General features: G+C 52.9%; 2 protein-coding genes across 3 annotated transcripts in view; one reads left to right on the top strand and one right to left on the bottom strand.

The window, feature by feature from the left end:
• Nucleotides 1-22,708, top strand: part of PNKD (PNKD metallo-beta-lactamase domain containing) — a 78,222-nt gene that overhangs the window by 3,702 nt on the left and 51,812 nt on the right. The gene's annotated exons all lie outside the window — the stretch shown is intronic.
• Nucleotides 30-19,180, bottom strand: TMBIM1 (transmembrane BAX inhibitor motif containing 1). 2 transcript variants are annotated; one of them, XM_012445955.3, is made up of 12 exons: nucleotides 19,092-19,180; nucleotides 7,829-8,070; nucleotides 5,935-6,035; nucleotides 4,874-4,938; nucleotides 4,620-4,673; nucleotides 4,054-4,104; nucleotides 3,455-3,494; nucleotides 3,167-3,204; nucleotides 2,914-3,001; nucleotides 2,528-2,623; nucleotides 1,852-1,905; nucleotides 30-1,441 (listed from the first exon to the last, which is right to left on the bottom strand). In XM_012445955.3, exons 2-12 carry the CDS (start codon nucleotides 8,028-8,030, stop codon nucleotides 1,295-1,297), a joined length of 936 nt encoding a protein of 311 aa, XP_012301378.2. In that variant the 5' UTR covers nucleotides 8,031-8,070; nucleotides 19,092-19,180; the 3' UTR covers nucleotides 30-1,294. The 2 variants fall into 2 exon arrangements, with proteins under 2 accessions (XP_012301378.2, XP_012301379.2); XM_012445956.3 differs by lacking the exon at nucleotides 19,092-19,180 and adding an exon at nucleotides 18,591-18,789.

Genomic DNA, 22,708 nt, shown 5'->3' with positions numbered 1-22,708 from the left:
GCAGAGCCAGACATAATCCTAGAGCCATACAGGGTTTTAATTTCTCAACATAAACTTTATTACATTGATAGTTGTGTCCCTTTGTGTGATATATTTAGGATTAATTACTTAATAGAGAAATCCTAACTATATCCTTGGGCTGATTTGATTTCTGCCCCCACCCAACAGACTGACCCTTGTCCCCCCTTCCCCATTCCAGCTTAAGGCACTTAATTTTACAAAGAAGGCAGTGGCTGGCTGGAGAGATGGGCCCAAGTCAGAAATCCCCCAGTGCAAGTTAAGACAAACAGAAGTCACCTTCCTCTTAGGACCCTCCCTGGATTAGCAGAAGGAAAGAGCACAGAAGTCTTCAGTACCACAGTAGGCTTCAGTATCTCCCAAGCCAGGTGAGGGACCCCCAGTCATTTTCCCTACCCCCACCAAGTCTCTCTTCACCCTGGCTACTTACTGGCCACACTTATGACTCTGCCCCTTCTGCTCTGAGCTGCCTGAATACAGGAAGCAAGAGCTCACTCTGACCAGAGATCTCAGAAGCCCGCAAGGAGGCCTCAGCAGCTTTGAAGAATGGGGAGCAGATGGCCACGTGTACTCTGCTCTTATACTGTCACAAGCCAGGAGCAAGCCCAGGGGAGATGCTGTTCCGTGCTGGCCTGTATAGGTTACTTTGCTCATTCTATTCTCCATTCCCAACCCTATCCCATATAAACAATACATACATGTCATTGAAACAAGAAGGGATTGAAGCAAGGAGACCCATGGGCACAGATCTCTTCTACCTTCCTGAGCTAAAAGATGCCAAGCCAAAGGAATACAGGATAATGGCCTATGTGTCCAGGAGGCTGGGGACTAAGCTCTCTGGCTTTGTTGGGTTAAGAAACAGCTCCAACTATCTAGCCAAGAAGCCTTGTGACAGAGGTGAGAGGGGAACCTCGTGACCTTGAAGTCACTTCTACCTTTTGTATTCCCTTCTAGCCATCGAATAGGCTCTTTTCATCTTCCTCCCAACCCCGGCTGATAAGAATGTGGTGTCATGTAGTAGGTGGCGGGGAGAAGACACATCTTCAGCCTAGTCCCTGCCAAGGCCACCAAGAGCAACAGTGAGTCCCTAGCTCCTCCATCCCCATCAGGTACCCACACATCCATGGCCAGAGAAGCCACCTGTCTCCAGGACAGAAAGGAAACTGGGCATGTTACTCAAGGGGAAGGAAAGTGGCCTGGAGCCCAGACCAGTCACAGGGCCCAGCCCTCTAGCTTGGAAGGGAGAGCCCAGGGTCGGGTGAAACAGGGTTGCTCCTTAATTGCGATCCCCCATCAGCTGCAGCACAAAGGTGAAGATGTAGATGATGTCCGTGTAAATCTGCAGGGCACCAGTGATGTAGTCCTCCGGGCTGATGGTGTGCTTCCGGTTCCCCAGGACCAGTTGTGTGTCGTAAGCCAGGAACTGCAAGAGCAGGAGAGCCGGAAGTGAGAACTTGGGCATCAGTGTCCAGAGCTCATTTCTGGTCTGCAGATTTGTCCTGGGGGCCTATGCGCCACACAGTGCTTAGGGACACATTCATGCATAGCATAACACAGACTCTATGCTATAGGCCTTCACAGTCTAGGAAAGGAGCCAGACACATCGTTATCCATGATGTGGCCTACTAGTGTTCTAATAGCAGGCAGCGTGAACAAGAGATGGCGAGAGTGCCCACAAAAATCAGTGGAACTTCTGGACAGTAGCGAGAGGAATGGCCAGCTATGGCCCCATGCCCTGCCTCCCAGGTAGTCTAAATTCATGCCCCCTTCCCTGAGTTCTTCCCCTCATCCCTTCAGCTCCCCGCCTTCCTAGTCCCTTCAGCTGGGACTTACCAGGGTGAAGCAAATGGCCCCCAGAGCAGCATAGAGCATGTGGAGCCAGTAAATCTGGGGAAGAAACGGACAGGGAATGGCATTAGAAACCTGAGCCCCTCTGGTATCAGAATCCAGAAGCACCCACAGGACAGCCCTCATGACACGCCCACAGGTGGCCGTCCACAGAAGGGCAGAGCTGGCCCATTGGCAGGTGGCCGTCCACAGAAGGGCAGAGCTGGCCCATTGGCAGGTGGCCCTCATGTCCCCATCCTTCCCCTTCAGCACTGTTCTCCCCCAGCTGAATGGAATAAAGGAAATAATTGGATCCAGAGATCCCTAAGGTCCCTTCCACCCAGGCCCATTATCTCAGTCCTCTGGGTTCCTCTCCCAGTCTGCCTCCTAGAACCTGATTCTCAGCTGCCAGGCAGAGTTAATCCACCCCTTACCCTAGGAGTGCAATGATGCAGTCCAGGGCTTCAGGTGCTCTGGCTCCAAGGCTGCCCATCTCCACAGAGAGTCTACCCTTACCCACAAGGATGCTGCCTCCTCCACGTTGGTGCCTTTGCTAGCCAGTCGGGAGGTTCTGGAGGTCAGAGCCTGCCCTGGGGGTCTTTGGGGCATGCAACACCATAGTATATAGAAAGGCTGCTCTAAGCACTGGGTTCACTGACCCCAGCTCCCCTGGAACACTCACGTATTTGAAGTACAGCACAATGCTAGTGACAATCCCAGTCACCATGAGCACAATTCCCAGCACACAGAAGAGGCCTGTGCACGAAGTGAAGTCCACCTGCCAGGAAGGGAGAAGGAGGCACCTGTCAGATGGCTGCCACAACCAGCCTAGCCAGATTGGCCCTGCCAGGGAGTCCCAGGGATGCCTCCTAGGGGGCATGGGAGTGCCCACAACATTCTAAGGACAGAAACAGGACACGGTTTTGTAGGTGCAGATGAGGGGAAGGGGATCAGGGAAAATCTCTGGTGTTTAGGGGTCCAGGCCTGCTTAAGGGCCAAGCACAAAGGGACAGGCCTGATGAGAAAGGGGAGTCGGGGGGGGCAGGGAAGGGCCCTTCATGCCCTCACCTTGGTCTGAAAGCAGAAGATGGTGACCGCAATGGACACCACAGCAGTGATGATCATTGCAATGATGACAGCTCTGGTTTGGTACATACTGGGGAGAAGCAGCAGTTAAGAGACACATGAGGCATTCAGCCACATATGAAAGACTTTCAGGTCACCACTTCCAGAGGAGACCTCCCCAGAATCCACCCATGCAGCTGGCTGCCAGCCCAGGAACAGCCCACTCCCCCACAATGCACACTTCCCAAGAGTGTACCTGGAAATGGTGCCTGTCATGAAGCCCATGGCAAAAGTCTGAGGGAAGGAAGGAAACAGGAATGAAACACTTAAGGCAGGGCGCTGGAGAAGTGACCATGGTGGCCTCTGCCAGAGCTGGGGAACACCACCAAGTTGGAAAGAGGCAGCCATAGAGACCAGAACAGGCGCCCAGATAAGGTGGGGGAGACAGCAAGGACATCTTTCTGCAGTGGGGTCCCCATCCCTTCCCTGGGACCAGCCTCCCTCCCAACATCTCCACACCCTCCTGCCACCCTTCCAGACTTACAAACAGGGTCAGCAGGATGATGTTCCATGGGAAACGGCGTCTGAAGGGAAAGAGAGGCTCTGATTAAGTGACTTGGGGCCACTCAGGTTACTTCCTTCTGTTACAGGCTCCTGTAGCAGAAGGAAGTGCTTGGCTCCTGTGCCTGGAGGATTAAGCCTTGTCTCCAAGGAAGGAGGCTGGCATGGCCTTTGGCACCTGTTCAGATGTTCTACGCAGGGACAACATGGGCCAGTGGGACAGATCTGCACTGTGGCACCAGAAACACCTGGATTTGTTTGCAGCTCTTATACTGCCTGCCTATGTGACGGGGAGAAAGTTACTCAGCCTCTTTGAGCCTCAGGTTCTTCCTATTTGTTAACTGGTTAAAATGCTACCTGTCTTGTCGGGTTGCTATAAGAGTGACAGCTAGTTAGCTCCTGCACACACATGGTCCTTTGGATATAATTGAAGGTAGCTGCCATCCTCCTCCTCCCCCTCCTCCTCATTTCTTGTTAGTTTCCATTCGGCTGCTATAAAGGAATCCCTTTTCTTTCCAAAATATTTGCCTCCCCGTCCCAATCCCCGCCACCCCTCTCACTGTCTAAGTGTCTGGGACTCACCTGGGTCCCTGGCAGCAGGCAAGGGTCAGGTAGGTGATGATGAAGACAGCACTGGGGAGAAAGACGGGGAAGCAGTTCAGGCCCAAACCTGCCCCGTCTGGCAGCACACACCAGGCCAGTGAGTCGGGGTCCAAACAGCTGTTTGGAAGTCTGAGGGGAAGCAACTCGGCAGGAAGCTAGAACAAGATGACCCCCAGCCAGGGTCTCTGAGATGCTCTGAAGCACCAGGCTGTGGCCAGGAAGGAGGTCTGGGGAGGCTGCAGCTGATGGGCTGAGAGGACACGGGGGCTGCAGCGCAGTGTGCATGCCAGCACCAGCAGGCCCCACCCTTGCTCTCTTGAGCTCTAGGGGTCTGTTACTCATCTGGGCACATACACCCACACCCTCTGGCTTAGGAAACTGGCACCAACTTGGGGGCCCTCTCAGAAAGCATTTTGATACTGCCCTGAGCAAAGCTCGTCGCCTATTGTGAAAATGCTGACAATCCAGGGGATAAAAAAAAAATTAAAAATCTGGTCACCTAAAAACATGCCTCCCCGCCCAACCACAGAGGAGCACACACTCACTAGGACACATAGTAGACAGCCACGTTTCTCCTCACAAAGGCGCTGACAGGTTCCCTGTGGGGCAGGGAAGGATGGGAGGAGTCACCCTGAGGCTTGTCTGCCCCCAACCCAGGCCCACCAGGCAGCCCTGGCTCCACCTTCTCTAATCCCCCATGGTCACCCTGAGAGCAGGGCCCACCGCCACCCACAATCCCAGCAGGTGACCCTGAACTCCCAAGGCTGGTAGGAGTAAGTGACAAGGCCTAGAGACTTACACAAAGGTGAAGATAGCGATGATGGCCACAGTGATGAGCAGCTGCACGGAGATGATGGAGTAAACCTGGGACAGAGACAGCCAGGCCTGGGTCACCATCCTGCGCCCCGGCCTCCCCAGGAAGCTGTCAGCCCCCAAGAAAGATCTGCTCTTACTTTCCTCCCACTCTAGAGCCCTCCCCAGCTGCAGCCTGGCCCAGAAGTGACGCCAGTGAGGCGCCTGGCTCAGATGCTATGTGCACTTCTTCCTCAGCCCCTCCCATGCTCCCTGCCGTCTCCCCTGCTGTCCAGCACCACCCTGTGACTACTGACTTGCCCTGCCTGGCTGCCATGCTCCACCTGTACAGCCTCTGTACTCCCAGCGGCTCATTCTGCACACTCTGTGCAGCTGTGAGATGCGGAGCGTGGGTTACAAGCGAGTAGGGTCATTTCTGGCTCCAAGCTGCCTGTAGTCTAAGGGGAGAAAGATGTCTGGGGAAGACAAGCACTGGCAGAGCCCACCTAGGACATTTTCCCAGACTGCATGTGTCCTCCTGAAACATAGTCAAGAAGAAGTGTGCAAAAAGAGGGGGATCTCTGGAGTTAGAGAAGCTGGGTGCCCTTGTCAGCCGGGCACGGTAGCTTACGCCTGTAATCCCAACACTTTGGCAGGCCGAGGTGGGCAGATCACGAGGTCAGGAGTTCGAGACCAGCCTGACCAACAAGGTAAAACCTCGTCTCTACTAAAATACAAAAATTAGCTGGGCGTGGTGGTGGGTGCCTGTGATCCCAGCTACTCAGGAGGCTGAGGCAGGAGAATCACTTGAACCCAGGAGGCGGAGGTAGTAGTGAGCCAGGATCACACCACTGCACTCCAGCCTGGGTGACAGAGCGAAACTCCACCTCAAAAAAAAAAAAAAGTTAGAGAAGCTGGGTGCTCCTCTGAGAAGCAGACAGGGCTAGAGAAGGCAGGCAGCGAGTGTATTTCATGAAATTGGTGCCCCGGGGCTACTGTGTCCTACCCACTCCCCATTCCCACAGCCTGAGGGCCCCAGGTACACCCACCTCCCAGCACATATCTTACCTTTCGGATAAAAGTGTGTCGCACTTTCCGGTCATCCCACTCTCCAGCCGCGAAACTGTCACTCACCGCTCTCTCCTCCCCGTCATAGCCATGGCCTGGGCCTAGGGACAGATGACACTTGACCAGCTGGGGACCCGAGACATGCAGCCTCAATCCTAAAGCCTCCCTGACACTCTCAAAGTCTCAGGTATCTCCAGCCAAAAGACAAGTGTTCTAACAGGAACTCTTCTCCCAAGCTGGGGTCCTCTAGACACCCTCAGAGTGACCCAGAGCTGGCCTGTCACCAGGGGGGTTGAGGGGAAACATTCCCCGCACACATCTGTGGAGGGCTCCTATGTGCCCAGCCCATGCCACTGGGGGTTCAGTGGGGGTCATGATGTAGTGAGGAAGCCAAGCAGGAGCAGGTGCGGGCGTCTACTGGGGCAGCCAGCCGGGGCAGAACGGGACGGGGACAGAGGGTGGGAGAAAAGGAGGGTGGCAGAGCGCAGTGTCTGCAGCAGCGAGGACCACACTGTGCCTGGAGGATTAAACCTTGTCTCCAAGGCTGGCATGGTCTTTGGCACCTGTTCAGATGCAGACCCAGGGATGTGCATCAGCCTCACAGCGGCAGGTGTGTAGAGGGTGTGCGTGACTGTGCAGGACCATGCGCAGATCCGCACCAGCACACACATGTCCAGGTGAGAGTTGGCCGACACCCTCCAGGGGGTGCAGAGATGCTGCAGGGCTGCAAACATTCCCTGAATGCCTCTCTGGGAACTACTTTTTTTTTCTTTTTTTAAGACAGAGTTTTGCTCTGTCACCAGGCTGGAGTGCTGTGGCATAATCTCGTCTCACTGCAACTTCTGACTCCCTGGTTCAGGCAATTCTCCTGCCTCAGCTTCCCAAGTAGCTGGGATTACAAGCAGGCACCACCATGCTAACTTTTTTTGTATATTTTTAGTAGAGACAGAATTTCACCATGTTGGCCAGGATGGTCTCGATCTCCTGACCTCGTGATCCACCTGCCTCAGCCTCCCAAAGTGCTGGGATTACAGGCGTGAGCCACTGTGCCCAGACTGGGAACTACTTTTAAAATCCACATGTGAGCCACCCAGGAAGACTCACTGCACTCTAACTTCACCTCATTTCTTTTTTTTGTTTGTTTTGCGACAGAGTCTCACTCTGTCGCCCAGGCTGGAGTGCAGTGGTACGATCCTGGCCCACTGCAACCTCTGCCTCCTGGGTTCATGCAATTCTCCTGCCTCAGCCTCCTGAGTAGCTGGGATTACAGACGCCCACCCTCACACCTGGCTGATTTTTGTATTTTTAGTAGTGATGGGGTTTTGCTGACCTTAGATGACTCCTGACCTTAGGTGATCCGCCCGCCTCAGCCTCCCAAAGTGCTGGGATTACAGGCGTGAGCCACTGCACTGGGCCTCATCTCATTTCTGACCAAGCAGCATGTCCCTGCCATGATGGTTAGTGTCTTTTGCAAAAGTCAGATTTCACTTGAAAGGATAAGGAAAGTGCTTCGGGTTTCCAAAGGAGTTCCTAGGGAGGTCTTCCTAGGAGGTGGCAGCGGCTTGTTGGGAAACAGAGCCGGTCCTGAGGTAACCCCCCAGGTGTCATTGCTTGGCCAGCCCCTGTCTCCTGTGGTGTGTCCATTCCAGGACATGTCTCATGAGCTGGGTCTCCTTGAACAAAGGAGCCAGCAGGTGGCTTGTTAGGAGGGTAATTGCTGAAGGAAAAAGTGGAGGGTAACAAAGATGAGAAACAGAGGGAGAGATCTTAACAGAGAAGATGAGAAAAGGGATTTAAGGGGAACTAGAAGAGAAAAGGGGCAGGCAGTGGTGGCCTCATCTGCTCCAAGCACTGTCCCTCTGACCCACCCTCCATCTGCCCCTCCAGGACTCACCATAGTTCATGGGCATCGGGTGGATGGGGGGCATGGGCTGTGGGTAGCCAGCAGGGTGACCGTAGCCAGGCTGTGGGTAGCCAGGGTAGGCAGGATACCCTCCCGGCAGGACAGAGGGCTGCCCATAGCCCCCGGGGGGTGGAGGGCCTGGGTACAGGGGGTTGCGGTCCTCATATGGCGGTGGTGCGCTGGGGTTGGACATCGCCGCTCACGGGCTGAGGGGAAACCCCAGCTGCTGGGACCTGAAATGGGAGAGGAGAGAAGCAGTCATGAGCGCCCAGGCCCAGCTCACTCAGCCCCGTGGCCCCACTTCCAGCCTGGCCCAGGCAGCCTCCGCGGAGAGGAGCACCTCCTATTTCTTCCTTAGAGGATGCGTGTTGTTTGCTGTCCACAGGCCGCCTCCCCGACAGCTGGGCTCCTGCCCCTCCTGCCTTTGTGCCCACTTTCTGTCCACAGGCCTCTCACTGTGCAGCTCCCCAGACATAGGAAAGCAGGAGGAAGGACTTGCTCAGCAGAGAGGGACCCAGGGAGCCTGGAACTCCCTGTTCTCATTTAAGAAAACCTTCTAGTGTTGGTGGCTTGACAGCAAAACCAGCAAAGAGCCAGATGGCCCAGGCACAGTCTCCTGGTGACTCACAGGGTCAGCTGGGACCCTCTAAAAGGGTCAGCCCTGCCCCTGCAGCAGCTGACAGGGATGCCAGGCCTGGAAGCCAGAGCTGGGATGGAGCCAAGGCTCAAAGTGGAGAGCCGGGGGGAGGAAGCGGAGGAAAACAAGCTAGCCCCAGTGCCAGGCCCCGAGGGGGAAGGGACCCAGGGACCAGGGAGCCAGTGGCAGGCTGAGTCAAGAAGCCTGAGAAGCAGGGGCGAGTGGTACAGGGCCGGGAGGCTGTGCCAAAAGGCAGGCCTGAGACAGGACTTTCTGGTTCCTTCCAATAACAGCCGTGGCATGTCACAAAGGCATGCGGCAGCCTGCAGCCTCGGCTGCTCTCTTCACTGGCCTTGCTAGGGAGTAGTTAGTGAATTCAGGGCTCCTCGGCCCCCCTGGAGGGGGAGACAGATGTTCTGAATCCCAGGGTCTGTGCGAGTTCTGCCTGTCTTCTGTGCAGTGCTAGCAGGGAGCAGAAAGAGTTGGAGTCAGGCCCCAAGGTCAAGAGAATGCCTCCCCTGCAGCAGGAAGAGCCCCACAGTCAGGGGAGGGCAGGGGGAGGGAACCCCAAACTGGAGCTAGAAGGGACCTCGAGGCCGTAAGCCCCAAATGCTCATTTCAGATGAGAAAATGCAGGCCCTGAACGGGAAGTGATTCCCTAGGACCCCAGGACTCCCAGGTCAGTGGCATAACCACAACAGAGGCCTTCCCAATGCTGGGCCCCTGTCCTTCATGTTATGCAGTGCTCTTATGCCTGCTCTGCCAGTTACCGTCCTCTGGGCCTGGTGGTCCCCTCTGGTGGCAAAGATACAGGCTTGGGAAGAGCTAAGGACACCCCTAGAGGGCCCCTGCATCCCCAGTAAGGACAAGCCCTGGCAGTCTGGGCTTGACAGAGCCACCACTCCTAGAGCATCTCCCAGGAGGCTTTAGGACCCCCAAGGAGGACACCCCCAGACACAAGTCCGCAGACACCAGAGGCTCTCAGAGGCTCTGCTGGAAGCAAGAGAGACCAGTGTCTCTTTTTAGGGCACGCTGCACAGTTCAGGGATCAGATAAAGGACTGTTTTATCTCTTCTCTCTTATGACAACTGGGATAATTCAGAGAGGGGAAGGTGGCAGGGAGGGTTGGGGAGGGGGAGCTGAATAACAGTCCAGGTCTCTAAGTGGGTAATTTTGAGGAAAGCTAGTCTCCATCTCCCCAGAGGAGCTGGGATAGAACCAGGGCAGGAATGTCAGGTCAGAAATATGAAGCTGGCCAGGCACCGTGGCGCACGCCTATAATCCCAGCACTTTGGGAGGCTAAGGCGGGCAGATAACTTGAGGTCAGGAGTTCAAGACCGGCCTGGCCAATACAATGAAACCCCGTCTCTACTGAAAAATATAAAAATCAGTCGGGCATGTGCCAGGCACCTGTAATCCCAGCTACTTGGCAGGCTGAGTCAGCAGAATCATTTCAACCCAGGAGGTGGAGGCTACAGTGAGGTCAGATCGCACCACTGCACTTCAGCCTGGACAACAGAGTGAGGCACTGTCTCAAAAAGAAAAAAAAGAGGCACTGGCCGGAAAGGCCCTGTGGGCAGAAACCCCAGCTGGGCCATCAAACCATGATGTCACCATGACGTGTCCCAGCACCTCCTCAGGGTGCACCTCTGTGAAATAAGGTGGGGCCACATGACCTCTAAACCCACTGCCCCCTCTAACAACAGACTATGATCCTGGGAACTCAGCTCTGCAGGGCCTGACCTTTGCTCAGCCAGACAGCTGCCCCTGCTTCCTCCTCTGAGCCAAGCAGGGGAAACAGGTCCCTTTCCAGACAAAGGGGCTGTGGTAGCCACTGGGTGAAAGGTGACTCAGAGAGAAGGGTCAGCCTTGGATGGGCCGCCGGGACTTCAGCGTTCTGGTGCAGCTCAGTGGGTGCTGACTCAGAGCCTCACTCTTGCTTCCCTCGAACCTCCCTTTCAGGCTTTTGGTTTCAGAGGCATGAGCTAGGAGGCCTGCCTGTACACAGCAGTTTCCAGGTCAGTCCTCCAGGCACCTCAGCCAGCAGCCCATCCACACCAGAAACTACTGTGACCACTTCACCTCACTATGCCTCAGTTTCCTCACCTGGAAGATGGGTCTCACACTAATAATAGTACCCTCCACGGGGTTGCTCTAAAAATTAAATGAGAAAATACACATAGAAGGCTGGGCACAGTGGCTCACGCCTGTAATCCCAGCACTTTGAGAGGCTGAGGCAGGTGGATCACCTGAGATCAGGAGTTCAAGGCCAGCCTGGCCCACATGGTGAAACCTTGTCTCTACTAAAAATATAAAAATTAGCTGGGTGTGGCAGCAGACGCCTAGAATCTCAGCTACTCAGGAGGCTAAGGCAGGAGAATCACTTCAACCTGGGAGGCAGAGGTTGCAGTGAGCCAAGATCACACTACTGCACTCCAGCCTGGGCAACAGAGTAAGACTCCATCTCAAAAAAAACACAAAAAAGAAAATACACATAGAACACTTAGAATGATGCCCGACCCCTGTATAGGGGCAAATATTGGTTATTTTCATTAAATCCTTACAACAGTCCAGCAAGTTAATACTGTTATTATTCCCATTTACAAATGAAGAGATTGAGGCATAAAAGAATTAAATCACTTGACCAAGATAACCTAGCTAGAGTGTGATGAAGTCAAGATGAGACCCAAGACTGACTCCCAAGCCCCTGCTGTTAATCCAGCCTTCTCATCACTTCTGCCATGCCTTCCATCTAAGACCCTCTCATGACAACAAGAGGCTGACACAAGTGGAAGCCAAACCACTCAGGCCCTCCACATCACCACGGGGCTCACACCCTGTCCAATGGCCCCAGGAGAAGAGGGTGGCCCAGAGCTGAAAAGAAATTCACCCAAGGCCAGCCAACCCCTCACGTTACCAACTAGACAGCCAGAGTGCAGGGACCTGTTCATGGTTACCGAGCTGGTCCCGGGGACAGGACAGGATCCTAGCTGTCTACATAGAGACCTGGGCACAGGAGAGGAAACCCCAGCATTAACGCTAGTCAGGGGATTTGCTCAACTCAGCCATGCTCACCTCTGAGCAATGCCAAGAAGAACACTGTCAGACTGGCAGGAGCCTCCGGGGCCCAGGGCTGCTGGGCTTGGCAGCGTTAGAGCCTGCTCTTGGGCTTCTGCCAGTCTCCATGAGGGCCCTGGCCACTTCCGCATCATCAAGGCCTCCACTAGGGATGAGCTTTGGGGCTGGCACCTGCCTAGGTAGCAGCAAAAGGGGGAAGGGATCAGCTTTACTTTCCTAGCTATATCATATGGTGAAGGCTGGAGAAGAATGAAGGGTGAGGGAAGGAGGAAGAAGGGGAGGAAGATCACGAGATTGACAGAGTGAGGACGATACCCAAAGACTAGAAATCAGGTCTTCTGGGTTCTGCCGGCAGCTACTAGAGGGGCTCACAGTCTGCAGGGGCTAAAAAGGAACTTCAGGGTTCCTACTGGAAGCCTGAGTTTTCATAAAATGCAGTAGGCATTCACCTTCTGCTTGGTTTTTTTTGAGACAGAGTCTCGCTCTGTTGCCAGGCTGGAGTACAGTGGCATGATCTCGGCTCACTGCAACTTCCGACCCCCTGGTTCAAGCAAGTCTCCTGCCTCAGCCTCCCAAGTAGCTGGGATTACAGGCACGTACCGCCACACGCAGCTAATTTTTGTATTTTTAGTAGAGACGGGGTTTCATCATGTTGGCCAGAATGGTCCCAACCTCCTGACCTCACTACTCACCTGCCTTGGCTTCCCAAAGTATTGGGATTACAGGCATGAGCTATCGCACCCGGCCTTGTTTTTTTTTTTTTTTGGTGAAGACGGGGTTTCACCATGTTGGCTAGGCTGTCAAGCTCCTGGCCTCAAGTGATCTGCCCACCTCACCTGGGATTACAGGTGTGAGCCACCACATCTGACCCACCTTCTGCTTGAAGGAACTCCAGCAACATGAAGCAAGCCTTTTGTCTGCAGGCAGCTCGAATCATTAGAACATTCTTCCTCGCCTCACAATGCCTGTTACTGAGGCGTTCAGACTGTGTCCTATCCTTGCCCATTAGAGATCTAAGTTTACTCCTCTCTCAGGGCCCCAGCCCCCCATGAGGAAGGAACGAGCACCCCTGCTTTCTACCACAGTGGTGGCACAAGTAGGTGAGCTCAGACAGCAGGACTTGCTGGGTATCAAGGTTTTCAGGTGCAGAGGTGGAAGCACCTCCTCCCCTGGAGCCCTCTCAGTGTGGTAATCCTGCTACCAGCCTACTGAGGCCCCAGTTGGGCCTCTCCTGGGGCCATCTGAAGGGTTAAGCCTTTGGAATCTGCAGAGGAGGCCTGAGCTACTGAGGTTACAGCAAGAGAAGCGTGTGTGTACTGGAGGGAGGGATGGAAAGGAGCAGCTGACTGGTCCAGGCAGCCTGCCCTCCTCCCTGCCAGGGACGGATGCCCAGAGTGGAAAGAACAGCTCAGAATGTGCATCTCAGGAAACCCCACCCAGCAGGCCAAAGAGCACAGCCCAGATCTGACAGTTTCCTTCCCTCCCTTTTCCTTTATCTGCCCCAACTCCACCATAAGAAAACACTTTATCCTCCTACCCCAGGGCACAGCTGACCTCATAGCCACAAGGGCAGACGAGTAAAAAGATACACTTGTCTGAGCAAGTCACCAGGTCTGATTCTGAACCAAGGGGGCCCAGAATCAACTGAATATCCTTCCATCAGCCTGGACTTTGGGATTAAGAGGATGAAGCCACAGGGATCTAAACACTAAAATATCAGAGCTGGCTTAGACTTTGGATATCATCCGGTCATTTGACAGACAAGGAAACCCCAGAGCCAAGAAACTTCCTGCTCTGCCCCAGAACAGGCCCTCTTGGTCATGGGTTTGGAACTTCCCTTCACAGCCCCGCCTACTCCGAGTGACGGACATCAGCACACACTCCCTCCCAAGGAGGAACCAGAACAAGCCACCATTCCCCCAGTTCTCTAGTGACCTCTCAGCTCAGAAAGTTAAGGCTGCTAGCCCTCGACTTCTGGCCCCCAACTCGAGGCCACCCATAACAGCCCCCTCTCTAGCCAGGGTGGCCTCTCTCTGGACCCTTAAAAGCTCCCAGGAGGGAGAGGCTGTCCTGGGGATCATGAGAAGACCCAGGCACTGCAGCACCACCACCCTTGTCTGGAGCAGAATCTTGTGATTAGAGTGGTAACCTTAGGGACCCCACCCAAGTCAGGTCTGGATGGCCTGGGAGTACAGATAAGGGAAGAGGAGGCCATTAGCAGGCTGACGCCTTCAGGCTTTCATTCTTTTTTTTTTTTTTGAGACACAGTCTCGCTCTGTCTCCCAGGCTGGAATGCAGTGGCTCAATAGATCTCGGCTCACTGCAACCTCCGCCTCCCTGGTTCAAGCGATCCTCCTGCCTCAGTCTCCCAAGTAGCTGGGACTACAGGTGTGTGCCACCATACCCAGCTAATTTTCAGTAGAGACAGGGTGGAGTTTCACCCTGTTAGCCAGGATGGTCTCCATCTCCTGACCTTGTGATCCCCCGCTTCAGCCTCCGGAAGTGCTGGGATTACAGGTGTGAGTCACCAGGCTGACTGTAATATTTCTCAGCACAGTCCCAGTCCACCTCCTTCTTTGTTTCATTATCTACTGTGTTTTCATTGAACTTCAAGATTTGGAGGGGAAAGAGACAGACAAATGAAACTGATAACCAACCTCACAATAAAGAACTAGGGCAGGAAGAGAACCATTTAGAGTAATGGAAACATTTCCAGTAATTACTACACAACTAAGGAAGTACAGGCTAAATATCTGTCATTTCCAAAATCCAAAATGCTCCACAATCGGAAACTTTTTGAGCACCAAGATCACACTCAAAGGAATGCTCACTAGAGCTTTTCTGATTTCAGATTTTCAGATTAGGGATGCTCAACTGGTAAGTATAATACACATAGCCCCAAATCCGAAAAAAAACAAAATCCATGTGCTTCTGCCTCTGTAGATGTCTGCCCCTATGGCTATGGTGCCTGTCTGCTGGGGTAGGCAGGTAAAGTGTTTTCTTGGGGGTAGAAGGGAGTTGGGGTAGGTAAAGAAAAAGTGGGTCAGGCGGGGTGGCTCACGCCTGTAATCCCAGCACTTTGGGAAGCCAAGGAGGGTGGATCACGAGGTCAGAAGATCAAGACCATCTTAGCCAACATGGTTAAACCCTGTCTCTACTAAAAAATACAAAAATTAGCTGGGCATGGTGGCATGCACCTGTAGTCCCAGCTACTCAGGAGGCTGAGGCAGGAGAATCACTTGAACCCAGGAGGCAGAGGTTGCATTGAGCCGAGATCGCACCACTGCACTCCAGCCCGGGCGATAGAGTGAGACTCCGTCTCAAAAAAAAAGAAAAAAAAAGGAGGAAAGGGAAAGGAAACTGTCAAAATGGTCCCCATTTTGGATAAGGGATACTCAACCTGTAGCAACTAAGGCACATGTGATCCTCACAACAGCCCTGTGAGGTATTCTTACCCCTATCCCACTGTCTAGATGAGAAAACTGAAATTCAGAGAAAAAGAGAACTAGGGTCCCACAGCAGGCAAACAGCAGGATGGGTTTAAGCCCAGATCTCATGACTGATTTAAAATTCAGCCTCTTTGCTTTTTTTTTTTTTAAATGCTACTGGCAGGATCAACCAGGTAGCCTCTTTGCTTGTATATCAAGCAGGAGTAGAAGCCCCTGAGGCACCCCTAGCAGGCACCTGCGTGAACAGGCAGCACTGAGGGTGGGGGCCAGGCAGCAAAGATCAAAATGATAGAAAGGAGCTGAGCAAGCTGTTTCTACCAATTTCTTTTCCCTGCAGAAAGTTGATCTGAAGCCTGGGTCCTGGGTTAGGAGGCAGGGACCTGAATTCTTGTCCTGGTTTTGGGACCGACTCCGCTTTGAGAGCTAGAATGTAAGAGTCACATCTCTAGACCCAGTTTTAACATCAGTAAGATAATTCCCCTGAACTGAAAGATCAGCCAGGTGCGGTGGCTCACACCTGTAATCCCAGCACTTTGGGAGGCTGGGCCTGGCGGATCATTTGAGGTCAGGCGTTCAAGACCAGCCTGGCCAACATGATGAAACTTTGTCTCTACTAAAAATACAAAAATTAGCCAGGCGTGGTGGTAGGTGCCTGTAATCCCAGCTACTCGGGAGGCTGAGGCAGGAGAATCGCTTGAACCCAGGTGGCAGAGGTTGCAGTGAGCCGAGATCATGCCCCTGCACTCCAGCCTGGGTGACAGAGTGAGAGTGAGAGACTGTCTAAAAAAAAAAAAAAAAAAAAAAACAGGGCTGGGCACGGTGGCTCACGCCTGTAATCCCAGCACTTTGGGAGGCTGAGATGGGTGGTTCACGAGGCCAGGAGTTCAAGACCAGCCTGGCCAAGATAGTGAAACTCCATCTCTATTTAAAACAACAACAACAAAACTAAAAGATCAAAGTCCATTCTAACTGCCAGTCTCTGATTTTGAATGAATAGCCTAAAGAAAGCTTCAGGGCAGAATGGCATGGCTCCCCAAGAACCTATACCAGGGAGTCACTACTAATGTGCAGCTGTTTCAGAGGACATCTTCAGAGGCAGAATTACATGGCATGTTCTCAGTATGGGGCTGTCCATAATTCTCCCTCCCAAACCGTCCCCATAATGCTGTCTGGTCTCACTGGCCAGCTTTTCCTGGATGATCAGTTACCCCCAAGCTAAACAGTATTACCCTCTAGAAAAGAAAGAGTAGGACCCGGAAGGAAGTCCACTGACCTGGGTTCATGAACTAGCTGCAGGAATCCAGGCAAATGACCTCCCCAGGCCTCCTTTTATCCCTAAATCAGCCCACATCAGGGAAAGGTGTAGGGACTCATTTATGGGAGCCAGGGAGTGGAGAAACAGAATCACCTAGCCAGGCATTTCCCAGACTGCTCTAAAGAACACGCCCCAGGAGACATTAATAGATGAGTGCTGGAAACAGATGAGTCTGAGAAACAATCCACACCCCCTTCTTGGAAACTGGCAATGGCATATTCAGCCCCTGAGAAGTCCTGCAGCAAGCAACCCTGTTCAGCTTTGCTTAACCCAGCGTTCCTTCAAACTTCCTTAAGCCTGAGCCACTTTCATCAAGGAAAACCTATTAAAATGCTGTGGGATGCTGATCCAGGCCACCTTTTTTTTGAGACAGAGTCTCGCTCTGTTGCCCAGGCTGGAGTACAGTGATGCAATCTTGGCTCACAGGAACCTCTGCCTCCCGGGTTCAAGCAATTCTCTGCCTCAGCCTCCCGAGTAGCTGGAATTACAGGTGCCTGCCACCACACCCAGCTAATTTTTGTATTTTTAGTAGAGATGGGGTTTCACTATCTTGGCCAGGCTGGTCTTGAACTCCTGACCTTGTGATCCACTCACCTAGGCCTCCCAAAGTGCTGAGATTACAGGCATGAGCCACCGTGCCAGGCCTCAGGCCACCTTTGTATTACAGACATCCAACCCTGAGAATCATTCATAACTCCTGGTCTCTTAAAACCTCTGTGCGTACACCCAGCTGCCCCTCAGAGCAGTCACATGAAGTACTAGACATGCCCTCTCACTGTCAGGGGGTCAGCCTGGTGCCAGGATCCTCAGCGAGGGTCCTCCTCTTTCCCCATTCCACACAGCTGCTATCCCGCTGTGGGATTTACTGCCAAGGGCTGGGGGACATCTCCAGCTAGCACAGAACCAGGAAACGGGCACCCCACCCCCAACCTCACCTCTGTGCAACAGGGCAAAGCACAGATCATTACAGACAAAAGTGGGGACTCATTATTATCTCCCTCCCCACCAATGGAAGTACCTGCCATGGTGGCCCACAGACTTCTGGATATCATTTCTACTTCAAAACAAGACCCAGGTTTTGGCTTAGAATCCCAGACTCCTAAGGTTGGAAGATTCTGTCAAGGTCATCCCTTTCACAGTGTCCCCAACAGAATAATAGGTCCAGAAGGCCCCTGTCACAGTCAGCCATTTTGTTAGCAGAACTTCTTCCCAGAGAATTGTATGAGCTTCCACTCTCTGGTCCTCCCAGTTCAGCCCTCTGCAAACACACAAGTGTGTGTGTCCCTTCTCTGTGGCTTCTGCTGTTTCTGAAGGGCCCAGGGTGAGGTCTGGGGTTGGAGGTGCTCTGAGGTAGGCAGCATCCGGCAGAGGCAACCATTCCCAGGGGAGGAGGCTGAGCCCAGGCGGCTATTACCCCAGCTCAGGACATGAGGCTTTCCCAACACTTACGGGATAACCCATCATTACCTCTCTGATGTGCTCATTTTTAGGAGTGAGGCCTTGAGGTCATGACACAAGAAGACAGGAAGACAGGGCCCCTGACACTGTGGTTCTGCCACTTACATTTAAGTTATAAACTGGTTCTCTGGATCCTCATGACTAGAGAGACAGGGAGAAGAGGTAGGTGAGGAGGAAGGATGGCTCCCCCTTTTGTGCCGACAAAGCAGCCCCTGGAGGCAGCTGGCTCCCCTGCCACCGCTGGCCGGCCCAAAGGCGCCAGCTTTGAAACCAAAACTCACCAATGAGATGAATATTTCAGAGCCCAGAGAACTGGACACCTGAGGGCCCTTCCATGACATCTGGCTCTGACCCTGGTTCCCACGCCTACTTATCCCATGTCCAGGGTGCTCAGGTAGAACCCCAAACTCCTGGGTACCATGCAGAGGCCACAGCCGAGTGAGAGGAGATGGAGACCCCACAGGACAAGAACTGGTGCAGATCCCACAAGGTCAGGGCCATGCCTCCCAGCAGCCTCCCTCTGCTTCCTCCCACTGGTCCCTGGCTCCTGCCCCAGCCTCTCCACTTGCTTTCCCTTTTCCCATTTCCCATTTCCCTGTTTTGTTTTCACTCTGACCCAAAGAAGTCACGAGGAGGCTGGTACTCCTCTGTAACTGTGAAGCCAGCCTGGGAACAGTGGCTGGAAATGGGACAGGCTGAGGGCAAAGTCATGGTGACAGAGATGGCCACTTCCCCATGCCAAACACTTGGGCTGCCCACTGACTTCCGCCCCAGCTGCAAGCTAGGACCCCCCTTCGCTACCCCTGAAATATTCACCTGTCAACACCAAGACGTGCCCCCACGTCGTGCGGGGGCAACCTGGGGTCCGGGCCAGGCCCTGGCTGTCTCACCTCCCTCTTCCCTCTTCTCACCAGCTGAGGGCCATGAAGTCCCTCATCCCACACAGCTGGACACTCGGGCTGGCATGGTGGACAGGCCCTGCGACAGAGAGGGCACTCGTGCCCGCAAGAGGGGACACGAAGACACCCTCAGACCCTGGCTCCGCTCACCGGTGCCCACAACACGCTGCTGGGCTCCCAAGGCTAACCAGGTGCCACAGACCCGGTCGCCCACCGGGGTTCCCAGGGAGAGCGAAACGCCAAGGGCCAGTGCGAGAGATCCCCATTCTGGGGCGGGCTCCTTGGGCCCGGAAGTGGGCCAGCCGGGAGCGCGCTCCGAAAAGTTTAGGGGCCCCGACTCGGGGCCGCCCCAGCCCTGGCCCAATCCCCACCGCCACCCACAGTCCCGAACGGCGCGGTTCCCGGCCCCCAGGCTTGCCTGCGCCGCAGCCGACGGAACGTTCCGAGCAAGTCCGACTGCTGCAAGTCCTGCCGGGCGAGGCAGGGCTGGGCTCAGCAGGGGCTCCGCGCCCCGCCCCGTCGCGCGGGTCTCGTGGGGCGGGGCCTCGGGGCGCCGCCAGGGGGCGCAGGGGTCCGTCCCGGGCGCGCGGGTCTCTCGGGGCCCCGACGACGTCTCACTAATAACACGGGGTATTTTCGGATTTAAATACAATACATGATATTGATGGGAAGCTAGAAAAGACAGAGAAATGCAGGGAAGAAAGTAAATTCTCTTCACTCCTATTTCTCAGGGGGAAGCGTTCGCTTGGGGTCCTTTGGTCATTGTATTTCTGTGTCTATTTTGTTTTTCTGCAGTGGGGTCATATTGTATGATGTTTTGCTTACTGCCCTTCTTTTTACTTAATATTTCATCATGAACATTTTTCTTCTCACTAAATAGTCTTCAAAAGCATAATCGTAATATTCCATTGCATGGCTATGCGGATTTATTAAATTAATTTCCTACTGGAGACCGTTTCCCATTTTTACATTATAAACAAATCAGTAATTAAAATTCTTGATAATTCTGTGCTTTTGAGATAAACGCACTTTTTGATTTTAAAACTGCAAACATGCAAATCTAGAGATGGAACTTAGACTCTCTGTTTAAAATTACTCAACCAGCTGGGCCCAGTGGCTCACGCCTGTAATCCCAGCACTTTGGGAGGCCGAGGCAGGTGGATCACGAGGTCACGAGTTCAAAACCAGCCTGACCAACATCATGAAACCCCGTCTCTACCAAAAATACAAAAATTAGCTCGGCGTGTGGCACTCGTCTATAATCCCAGCTACTCAGAAGGCTGAGGCAGGAGAATTGCTTGAACCCAGGAGGCAGAGGTTGCAGTGAGCCGAGATTACGCCACTGCACTCCAGCCTGGGTGACAGAGCAAGATTCTGTCTCAAAAAAACAAAAAACAAAAAATTACTCAACCAGGAAAGTTGGTGTTTTCCTGGAGTCAGAATTCCGAAGTCCTGACTTGAGATGTAGATTACTACTGTTAGCAGGTTACACTGGGCTGGGGGCCTTTGTCCCTAGGCTTAAACCTCAACCCAGTGAAGAATCCAGTAGCAAAGAATACAGTTACAGGTGAGGAAACAGGTTCAGAGAAGTTTTGAAATATTACTGGAGGCTGGGCATGGTGACTCACACCTGTGATCCTAGCACTTTGGGAGGCCAAGGCAGGAGGATGGCTTGAGCCCAGGAGTTGGAGACCCAGCCTAGGCAACATAGAGAGACTTTGTCTCAATTCCAAAGCAAAGAAACATTACTGAGGCTTGCCTGAGTTTCTGTGGTTCCAAAGTCCAAGTTCTTTCCATGACATCAGGCTGCCAGTAGTTGACCAATTCTGTTTAAAGTGCTTATCTCGTGTTAATAGCTACAGCTCAGCACCACACCACCACTGAATGTCTTTTTTTTTTTCAGACAGGGTCTCGCTCTATCGCCCAGGCTGGAATGCAGTGGCGCCATCTCCTCACTGCATCCTCCTCCTCCTGGGTTCAAGTGATTCTCAGCCTCAGCCTCCTGAGTAGCTGGAATTACAAGTGTGTGCCACTACGCCCAGCTAATTTCGTTTTATTTGTTTTGTTTTGTTTGTTTGTTTGTTTTGTAGAGACGGGTTTTCGCCATGTTACCCAGGCTGGTCTCAAACACCTGAGCTCAACGCAATCTACACTTGGGCTCTGTCTTAGTCCATCTGGGCTACTACCACAAAAATACCTTAGAGTGGGTAATTTAGAAACAGCAGAAATGTGGTCGGGCACAGTGGCTCACACCTGTAATTTGGGAGGCCCATCTTGGCCTCCCAAAATGCTGGGATTACAGACATGAGCCACTGTGCCCAGCCCCAAAACAGATTTTGTTTTTTCTGAGAAGGAGTCTCACTCTGTTGCCAAGGCTGGAGTGCACTGATGAGATCTCAGCTCACTGCAACCTCTGCCTCCAGGATTGAAGTGATTCTCCTGCCTCAGCCTCCTGGGTTGCTGTGATTACAGGCTTGAACCACTATGCCTGGCTAATTTTTTTTGTATTCTTAGTAGAGACAGAGTTTCACCATGTTTGTCAGGCTGGTCTGGAACCCCTGACCTTGTAATCCGTCTGCCTCAGCCTCCCAAAGTGCTGGGATTACAGGAGTGAGCCACCACGCCCGGCCTAACAGAGATGTTTTTAAAACTGTCCCCCATACACACACTATGTATGTTTATGTAGATATAGTTTAAGTAGGAATTACTTAGGGGGACTGGTGGCCATTCTGGTGGGCTAGCTCCCCCAGACACCCTTCAATTTACATTCTATGGGCCAAGAACCTCATTTTAGGAAGTCCCCACCCAAGGTGTGATCTCACCAGAGCAAGTAGAGTTCTCCTCAGTTTCTGTCTCCCCCTTACTCAAGGAGTAGAGCCGGTGTGATCTCACCAGAGCAAGTAGAGTTCTCCTCAGTTTCTGTCTCCCCCTTACTCAAGGAGTAGAGCCCTAGGTGAAATGCATGGCCCCGTGGAATCCGGCCAGATCTCCGACGTCCTTTCATGCTCTCTACACTTGCACTGTGTCTTAGTCCATCTGGGCTACTATCACAAAAATTCCTTAGAGTGGGTAATTTAGAAACAGCAGAAATGTGGTCGGGCACAGTGGCTCACGCCTGTAATCCCAGCACTTTGGGAGGCCAAGGTGGGCAAATCACCTGAGGTTGGGAATTTGAGACCAGCCTGATCAACATGGAGAAAGCCCATCTCTACTAAAAATACAAAAATTAACCAGGTGTGGTGGCGCATGCCTGTAATTCCACCTACTCGGGAGGCTGAGGCGGGAGAATCACTTGAACCAGGGAGGCAGAGGTTGCAGTGAGCTGAGATCGCACCATTGCACTCCAGCCTAGGCAACAAGAGTGAAACTCTGTCTCAAAAAAAAAAAAAAAAAGAAAAGAAAAAGAAACAGCAGAAATGTATTGCTCACAGTTCTGGAGGGTGGGAAATCCAACATCAAGGTGCCACCAGCAGGTTAGGAGTCTGATGAAGGCTCCCTCTGCTCTTCATAGATGGTATTGTCTAGCTGCATCCTTTTATGACCAAGGAAGGAACAAACAGACACCACCCCCCCACCAGCCTTTTCTTTTCTTTATTTTTATTTATTTATTTATTTATTTTTGAGACCAGGTCTCACTCTGTCACCCAGGCTGGAATGCAATGGCACAATCACAGCTCAATGCAGCCTTGACCTCCAGGGACAACCAATCCTTGCACCTCAGCCTCCTAAGTAGCTGGGACTACAGGCATGCGCCACCACACCTGGCTAATTTTTGTATTTTTTGTAGAGGCACGGTCTCACTATGTTGCCCAGGCTGGTCTTGAACTCCTGGGCTCAAGCAATTTTCCTGTCTCCACCTTCCAAAGTGTTGAGATTACAAGTGCAAGCCACTGCACCTGGCCACTAGCTTCTTTTTTGCTTCCTTTTTTTTTTTTTTTTTTGAGACAAAGTCTCTTTCTTATCGCCTAGGCTGAAGTGCAATGGCTCACTACAGCCTCCACCTCCTGGTCCAAGCAATTCTCCTGCCTCAGCCCC

The sequence above is a fragment of the Aotus nancymaae genome, unplaced genomic scaffold (genome assembly GCF_030222135.1).
Source record: "Aotus nancymaae isolate 86718 unplaced genomic scaffold, 86718_ANA_hifiasm-v0.15.2.pri h1tg000008l, whole genome shotgun sequence".
NCBI lineage: Eukaryota > Metazoa > Chordata > Mammalia > Primates > Aotidae > Aotus > Aotus nancymaae.
The sequence above is the reverse complement of the archived record's forward strand: the minus strand, read 5'-3'. Positions and strand labels throughout refer to the sequence as shown.